This window comes from Diadema antillarum, unplaced genomic scaffold (genome assembly GCF_040938485.1).
Source record: "Diadema antillarum isolate AM-2024a unplaced genomic scaffold, OU_Dant_1.0 seq00001001_RagTag, whole genome shotgun sequence".
Classification (NCBI taxonomy): Eukaryota; Metazoa; Echinodermata; class Echinoidea; order Diadematoida; family Diadematidae; genus Diadema; species Diadema antillarum.
Window position 1 is genome coordinate 457,651 of NW_027271839.1, and position 9,831 is coordinate 467,481.

General features: G+C 38.9%; 1 protein-coding gene across 1 annotated transcript; it reads right to left on the reverse strand.

The window, feature by feature from the left end:
- Positions 1 to 4,093: 4,093 nt before the first annotated feature.
- On the reverse strand, positions 4,094 to 5,245 carry LOC139742462 (octopamine receptor beta-1R-like). The gene has a single exon (XM_071652999.1). It carries the CDS (start codon positions 5,243 to 5,245, stop codon positions 4,094 to 4,096), a length of 1,152 nt encoding a protein of 383 aa, XP_071509100.1.
- Positions 5,246 to 9,831: the final 4,586 nt, after the last annotated feature.

Here is a 9,831-nt window from a genome sequence, read left to right on the forward strand (position 1 = left end):
AAGTTCACCTTCATACACATGTGGATTGAGTGAATGCAGCAACATTAGTAGAACACATCAGTGGAAGTTTGGGGAAAATCGGACAATCCGTTCAAAAGTTGTTGTTTTTTTAATTTTTCAAGTATCTGCATAGTTACTTCTGGATGAGAAGACTACTACAGTGTATGATGTCACATGCGCACAACAATGTAAGGAAAATAAAGAGAATTTCACAAACTTGTACTTTTTGAAAAAAAGTGCACATTTCCTCGACTCGTCACTGACGTATGTTAAGGGTAATGTTATTCCCTCTTACCTTCTGACAGAGGGAAGTCAAGTGGTTTTTTTTTTATTATGCTAGAAAGGTGAAAATAATATCTTGAATTTTCTTTATATTTTCTTTATATTGTTGTACACATGTGGTATCACAAGCTCTAGTAGTCTTCTCATCAAGCAATGACCAAGCAGAAACTTTAAAAAATATCATATCTCCGATTTTCCTCAAACCTATGCTGATGTGTTCTATTGATATTGTTGCATTTACTCAATTATTTGACATTAGTTCAAATCACCTTGAGCTTTTGAATTATTTCAGTGCCGATTTTTCTTTTGTCTTTGCTTTCTCGTACAGAAAGTCGAAAGGGATGGAATGCCCCTCCCCGTTATTTAATTTCTTGAGGACACTTGACTTTTTTTTTTTTTATTCAAAAAGTTGTGTTCTATCTCATGGGGGTATCAAAAGTTTATTTGATGAAAATCGGTTTTGAAGTGGCCGAGATATCCAAAAACAAGGTGAAACAAAGAATTCCTAATAAAGTTGTAGCCTGTCGTCTTTTATTATTATCACTTTTTTGGACATCTCAGCCATTTGAAAACCAATTTTCATCAAATAAATAATGAATCCTTTTTAGAATTACATGCTCTTTCATATTTCATAAGATGTTTTTCATTATCTCACTTAGGAATGTAAAAAACATGAATCCCTACCCCACCCAGTACTGTACAACCCCTTTAAATGGGAGATGAAGTATACTCGGGTGATTATCAACGTGCATGTGTATTTGTATGTGTGTGTTTGTCTTGTGGATTCTATTTTCTATAATATGTCTTCATGAACAGGGACACCAGGGCACCGTTTCACGAAAGTTGTCAGCCCTGACATGTTGTCAGTCTCTGAAAATTACCATAGTAACAGTCAGTGACCAGAGCTTCTCAACCAGTCAAAACCAAGAATCTTAGTCACGGTTAGTAAAACTGTCATAGACTGACAACTTGTCAAAGCCGCTAACTTTCATGAAACGGTGCCCAGGTTACTGGTTTGTGAATGATACTGTCATAATTTATGGGGTGAAAATACTGACTTTGTTCAGAGAAAGAAAGACTATTTGAAGCAAACAGTGTTGCTCTGAGTACAATTGTATTAATACATTGGAACAGTTCATATATCAAGAAATATTGTCACATTTTGTTATTATTGTATTGAAAACGGAATGCACAAATAAGCTGAACCGAACTGAACTGAAATGAATTAATATGTGTGGGTGCATTTCTTTAAAATCATGTCACTAAATGCCCTTATTTTGGATTTCCTACATCATAGTACATGGAAGGTAAACCTGACTCTAAAGTCTAAGTAATTTCTTTCAAAAAAAAAAAAAAGCTTCGAAACATAGGTGCGGAAAGAAATGAAACAACAAGACGAGTGGATATAAACACAAGATAATGCTCTATTGTTTACGTGTATACGTGTAAACCTAGCTTATATACTTTTCTGTTATTGCCACTCACCCGACCTTGGTATTTTACATCGCGCCAGTAATCCCCTTTATGCCGAGGTGCTTAAACAAGATTGCAGTGCACAGTAAAAATCAATGATAAACAAATATTACTGTTGAGTCTCATAGATACCTCCTAGTTAACTATGATCTAACGAGGTCGAACTAACACAAAAAAGAAAGAAATCATATTTTCTAACCACTAACTACTATTAAACTATATATATTCTTTATAACAGCGAAACATTTCGAACTCATTCACATTTTTTTTTCATTTTCTTTTCACTTAATGTCATTAACTATTATGTAGCTCCAATCCTTTACTGAGGTAGTATTAGGTATGTATGAATAACACAATGAGTAATTACCGTTTACAAAACATCGCTGTTATACTCCGCTTCGGAGTCATGCACAAAATTATGCGCATGATAGGCTACTTTAGGCAGTAAGCAAATAATCAACGTTGGTGAAGGTGATGGGACAAACTATCACTTCCGAGGCGATCTGGATGTAGCTATCTTTCCGAAGCGCAGCTGAGGAAAGATAGCGTACACATTCAGATCGCCGAGGAAGTGATAGTTTATCTCATTGCCTGAAACTAAAAGTTGATAATTTAGTGGCTTTATATTCCACATCTAGGGTCCTAGAAATTCCCATTTTGTTCCACATCTGAAACCGTTTTAGCTGTCTTTAGGTATCCTTAATAGGGCTTAGGCTACGTGTGCGCGTAGATGACAAAACAATGAATTTGCTACGCGCACCGCGCGGCACCGAAGTGAAAGTGCGTTGCACTGTGTACTATCAAGTGACCTAGGTCGCATGATAGTCCACAGTGCAACGCACTTTTATTTCGCGCGTACTCATCTTGCGTTAGGACTGTGTGGACTGTGTGGAAATCAGCGAAACAAAAGGGATTATATTCCACCAAAGAGATTTTTCTCCTCGCAGTCACTGTGCCGCGCGGTGCGCGCAGCTAGCAAATTCATTGTATTGTCATCTACGCGCACACGTAGCCTAAGCCCTAAGGATACCTAAGGACAGCTAAAACGGTTTCAGATGGAATAAAATGGGAATTTCTAGGACCCTAGATGTGGAATATAAAGCAAATAATAAACTTTTAGTTTCAGGCAATGAGACAAACTATCACTTCCTCGGCGATCTGAATGTGTACGCTATCTTTCCTCAGCTGCGCTTCGGAAAGATAGCTACATCCAGATCGCCTCGGAAGTGATAGTTTGTCCCATAGTTTGTCCCATCACCTTCACCAACATAGAGTGTAACGAACTTTTCTTCTCAGGTGATGTGATGGGCAAAACTACGCTTCATCACGTAATCAGCTCAGGACCAATCCTATTGCAACATTCTTAGTATGTGGAATATAATAACATATAGTGTTTTCAACAAGTGAAAACATTCATGATATGAAAATATCTGTGACATTTGGATATTTCCTTCCTGGAGTCTAATAAGTTTTTTGCAGCCAAGAAAAGTTTGGAAACAACAGAAACAACAACCGATAGCAGGAATTCGTTTCAATGCTAGAGATCCTGTACATAGCGATATCTTTGATCATATCGTAAAATTCACACTGCAAAATTGAAGCAACATTTTTTAGCAGATGAGAATGACACTCTCAGTTGTATATTCACACTATCATGCAATTTGACCATCTTATGGTGTTTATCAATACAATCATTATTCACTAATTACAATTTCACTAGATTTGCTAATACAGTACTTCATGATGCCTACGCAAAAGAATACTGAATTGTTGGTCTGTACTAGGAATTTGCAATAGTAAATATTTTTCTCTGTTTCTCTTTATGATTTGCCTTCTCTGGGCATGGAGAAGTCAATCGTATTTGTTTTGAATTCAGGGTTGTAAATGGTACAGTAAGTTTTCAAACTTGTTTTACTCAAAGTATATCATATTATCTGCAAAATAAAATGTCAAAGCGGTAATACATGTACTTAAACGACAGGCAAAGTAATAATTTTATCAGTGTTAATAATTGTTTTTAATCATTAACCTTTTCATGAGGGGTAGATGATGAGGAGGGTAATGACTCAAGCTCAATATCACTTGACTTTGATGCTGCTTATGGAAATCCAATTATTGTCATTAATTTTCTGAAGTATTTCGTACTCAGACCTATCGTTCTATATCACTCTGTCTCGTATCAAAATATTAGACACTATTATACGATTGCAGGTAGATTTTTTTTTCGTTGTTATCTTTAATTTGAATCATCATATCCAAGTATGATGTCTCGATCTGAGAGTCATTACCACTCTTTAATTCTGCCACAATTGTATAGTGTATGTTGAAAGCCATCGAATTAAGTGATACTCTGCTCCACCGTAAGTCTTGACTCTGCGTCCGAGCTGGGTGCGGCCGCCGTCTGCGCAGGGGTGGCCCTGATGGGAACGTCTCCTGTGCTCAAGTCGTTGAGCTGCGGACTTTTCAAAATGTTCTGTAACCAAGGAGATGGCTTTGGAATCTTTGACCACTGGCGTTTTAGCACACATTCGGAAACCTGACGGAAGACGGGTTGTTTAAAGCAGTAGATGTAGGGATTGATGCAGGAGTTGATGCTGTAGATGACGGCCGTGTACTTGAAGTACGTCAGGTAACACTTTTCAACGAACAAGCACAGTGTATGCGGGAGGATGCAGACGAAGAAAGCGCAGACAACGATGAAGAGATTTTTGGTAATTTCGATTTCCCGCCTATCGATAGTTATCTGCATGTTGGTTTGATGCTGCCTCGGAGTGGCTGAGATGCTCGAATTGCGGTAGAAGAATCTCATAAGGTTTCGATGCTGTCGGGTCACGTAGATGTAGATCCTCAGGTAGCTGGTGCTGATAATTGAGAATGTGATCACAAAGAGGATCTCTTCAATGGCGTACATAATACGCAGCTGCAGCCTGGTGCCGTCAAACACGCAAAAGTGGTTATCTGCGTTATATCCCAGTCGGCCGAACCCAAGCATCGGCGGCAAAACGATCGCCAAGAGTGGCGCCATCCAGGCTAAACCAACCATTATGGCCATGTTCCTTCTGCTGTAGATTCGAAGGTACTGCACCTTCGGCCGTGTGATGACGTAGAACCTGTTGACGCTGATCAGGGCTAGGTGAACGATACTAGCCTTGAACGCCACCAGAGTGACGGCACCAACCATTTGACACACCCAGTGTGGCAGCGGCCAGCCGCCTAGCCAGAGCAGGGCCACGGCATCGAGGCTGAGGGCGGCACACCCGATGAGGTCCGACAGGGTCAGACTCACCACGAAGATGTTGGTGACGGTCTGTAGCTGGCGAGACAGCGAGAAGAGCAGGACAACGAAGCTGTTGCCGAGCACGCCAACCACTGTAATGAGAGCGATCACGGCAGCGAGAAAGCTGTTGTGGAAAACCAGGTCCTTGTCATCGTGCGGGTCGATGTCAGAAACTTTCACTGATGGCGTAGAAGAGACTGTAACCAACGCCATGGCTAAGATAACGAATAAAATAATGAATGTCGTAGTTGCAAGTGCGATTATAATTCAAAGACTCCGCGGAGATACCATGCTTCCATATAACAAATAAGTCACGTCCCCGAGAACAGGACCTGAACCTGTACTCGTTTAGAGTAATCACTTCACAGTTGATTCGTAGAAATGAGCAAAGCAGAATTGTTCATAATATTTATTATGATGCTTTCGTAAAGACTGAGCGATAATCTCCAGTTTGCTACTAATGCCATCGTTATCCCATTAAATCGTTTGATAATCTCTTCCTCTATCCACCAACACGCAACGGCCTTGGCCAATTACGGTACGAGAAAGTCGCAGGACCTATACTGAGTATTATCAAAGTCAACAAAATGAATATACAACTGTAACATAATTGTAATATCCCATCGTAATATGTGTTATTTAGCTGAGCTGATTAACATTGACTCTGGTAATGTAAAGCTACATGTGCCTTTATTTATACTATTAGTGTCCCCTTGAAGTTTTCTTAAGATGATGATTGGACTATGCTATTTTTCAGCTGGTTCCATTCCATAGAAGTTCCTAGAAAATGAGCCTTTTCCTTGTTACAGCAAATGTCAATTTGCATGTGTCGTTTTTCCTCCTTCTTTCTACCAAATACACTGTGATGCCTGTCCACAGGTATTCCCATCATTCTCTTCTATTACCTTGGCTAGTATTTCCCTTTCCCTCCATGTCGCCAGCGTTTCCCATTTCAAATCTGATAACATCTGGGTGACATTCTTCTCTCACTTCTGCTGAAGTTTCCTACACAAAAGTGTGCTGTTTTCCTTTACTAGTAAATCCCGTTTGGCTTCAAGTTTATATGTTCCTGGCCAGCCTTGTGTGGGTCCTATAGGCACATGCTCCATACTCTAGTATGGATCTCCCCAAAGTAGAATATAGAATATAGAATATAGAATATAGAATATAGAATATAGAATATAGAATATAGAATATAGAATATAGAATATAGAATATAGAATATAGAATATAGTATATAGTATATGTATATATATATATATATATATAGATATATATATATATATATGTATGTATATATATATAGTGAGTGTGAAAGGTGTGTTTTTAGTTGTTAAACCACTGGGCCGTCGAGGTGAGAGAAAGGATGAGACGATAATAATAATAATAATAATAATAATAATAATAATAATAATAATAATAATGATAACAAGTTCTTATGCAGCGCATTTCAGACTTGAAAAGAATTTCAATGCGCTTTACAAACAAACAAATTATACCATAATACAAAATATAGCAACAAAAATTACAATTTACCAAACACAATATATTACTTTACAATCACTATTCCTGAATATACATACATTAAAGGTCAGAGTTGCCAGTACTGCTGAAAAATCGTTACTTCAGATTTAACAATCATAGGCTACTTCATAAAGATAGGTTTTGAGTTTTTGTTTGAAATTGTCTATTGGCATCTGACATCTTAGTGGGTCTGGCAGAGAATTCCATAGAGTAGGTGCAGCAAAAGAAAAAACCCTCTCCCCATAAGACTTTGTTCGAATGGTAGGAACAACAAGCAAGTTTCGAGCAGAGGATCGGAAACATCTAGTAGGCTTATATGGGGTTATGAGTTCTGTAATGTACAACGATAGACGTAGCTTGAAACCTCACAGTTTGATTTTTATTCTCAAGCTTTAGGGCCCTGCCCTTTATCAAGACTGAGGATCAAAGAAATCGGACAAAATGATGATGGATACAGAACATGATATAGATATTGTATACAAAGAAAATAATCATTTTTAAGACAATATTAAAAATGATAACGATAATGATAGAGGCAAAAACAGCAGAATATAACAAAACTAATAGGAATGTATATCATGCGTCAATCAATTATAACATACGTACATACAATCACAAACAAGCATACATTTACACACGTATAACCAAACACATGCACATACATATGCACATAATTATTATAGATACAAATATGCACGCACATGTACAAATGCATATCTCCTCACACATTGTGAAGACAGGCAACCATATTATAAACAATAACGGCATGTTAATAAAAATCATAATAGTAATTAAATTGAGGAGTGTCTGCATAAATAAACTGAACATAGGCACAAAAAAGAGTATAAGGGCACATAGATAGCATTCCCAACCAGAAACATGTGTGTAATGGTGTGTTTGACAACAATCACAGATACAGGAAAGGAAAAACAAATATACATAATAAGTATTATATAATTATATACATAATCTCTACGTACGATGTGATGTACAATTCACATTTGGGCTGGTCGCAAGCCGGCAGTCAGTTGACAACCGGTTGCGGGAAACATTCTGGTGGTATATGAAAAAACAAAAACACAGTGGCAGAAATGATGATGGAATCGGAACATGTTCCACTTCTTGACTTCACTTCCATAATTTGAAACTGAATTTATGCAATGAATCTTTCGAGTAATCGAAAAAAATCACATAATTATGGCAAATTGAATGAAGTCAGATGAGAAATGCAGTTCATAGATTGTACAAGAACACAGACAGACAAATACACATCGAAATACATTGTATACACACACACACACACACACACACACACACACACACACACACACACATGGCGTCATTACCGTACAGACATGCATTTCTCATTAACTGACTTCGTTCAACTCAGGGGCAGATCCAGGAATTCTGTAAAGGGGGGGGGGGGGCGTGACAAAGTTTTTTCTGATGCCACTTCCGGGTTTCATTTCATTTTTTTTTTTAATTTCTTTTGTTTTTAACGAAAAATAAGGGGGGCGTGCGCCGGTTGCGCCCCCCTCTGGATCCGCTACTGCAACTTGCACCACTCTAGCTCCTGCGGCGACTCCCCCGCTCACACAAAACTATAGATGCGTGGCTAACTTCGATTGTGTAGGCAGCCTATGCTGCAATCTCTCAGTCTCATGAAGAGCGAGTTTGTTTTGAGCAATGATCATGATGATGCAACAATATCAACGACAACGTTGGTATCGACGCTTACCGTCATAATCATGATGACCGATATGGTTCAAACTAATACAGAAGAAACAAGCTATATGTGATTTTGGTGCGATTCAGTTCTGTGCATGGAATTCGAGATATCTTCTACATGGATAAAAATATTCAAAGAAAGTACATAGCGCCGACAATGACATTCCTAACAATCCTATCCTGCAGAATTGACAATAAACATGTTAAATTTAAAGAAAAATACAATGCGTAACTGCCATAATAATTTAGGACCGGCACTCACGGCACTCACAGGGAAAAACTGCATAAAATAGTCATAGTGACCGTGAAAACATCACAAAAATCCACTCTGACATGTTTGGTAAAATATTATTGATGTAATATTGCACAAAACCTACTCTCAACCTCCCGCTCAACCTCCAGCGGCCAGGAGTGACAACCCGGCACTCGCACCCCCAAAGAGGCATGTCATCGCAAAGCTAGTAGGCCCTACTAATTATCCACATTGATTGTAGGCCCTATACACTATTCTGTTTCGCAGGGCACTTCAACTTCGCTTGTCAACTTCTTCCATAGAGCAACAAAAGATTGAACCGTCACCAAAGAGATCCAACATTCTGACACATTTATTATTGTTCTCCCCCTCGACTAGTATACCAGGAACGGCGCAGTGTTTTCAAAAGTGTGGGGGCCCACTTCCGGGTTTCATGAGCTAACAAAGTGATGACACCTTATGTATTCCTTTGTATGGTGCACAAAAAGTGTGGGGGCCCGAGCCCCCACGGCCCCCACGGCCCCCACGGCTGCGCCGGCCCTGTACACATTATATCATAGCACTGTATTTGTAGTGCGGATAGGCCCATTATTCTGTAATACAGAGATTTTCAGCGTAGACAAATTTGGCAAAGTAGCCCATCCAGATCAAGACATTATTAACGGACAGATCCACTTTCAGATACAACAATGTGGATTGAGCGAATGCAGCAATGATAGTAGAACACATCAGTGAAAGTTTGGAGAAAATCGGACAATCCATAAGCGCAGTCATTGCTGGATGAGAAGACTACTGTTCAGCGTATGATATCTGTATGCGTAGAACGATATAAGAAAAATATAAAGAGAATGTCACTTTTTGTTGTTGTTGAAAAAGTGCCCATTTTCCTCGTCTTCTGAAAGAGGCAAGTCAAGTGTTCTTTCATGATACATGTAATATACGAGGAAAACAAGCCCGTAGGCCTATGTATCATTCATGATTATGCTTCTTTTTTTTTCGAGCAAAATCTAAAGTCAAAATAACACAGGACTGTATGAAATTATATCGTAGACATGAAGTCATATTTCCCACCCATAGGCCTACACCCACCCAAGGGAGGTACATGACTTACTTATGAACTGTACATTATCTTCCTCATTATCCTCTATCACACTCTCTCGATCAGTGCATTATCACCCGAATCATACAATCCCAACGAACTCATGGAGCCCCCCCCCCCCCCCCCCCCGAAAGTTGAAAGCTGAAAGTTTATTGACTCAGTCACCCCATTTAGGGTACGAGTATGCGAGTGCAA

Excerpts from the sequence above, each read along its gene's own strand:
- LOC139742462 (XM_071652999.1), bottom strand. The coding sequence starts at position 5,245 with ATGGCGTTGGTTACAGTCTCTTCTACGCCATCAGTGAAAGTTTCTGAC.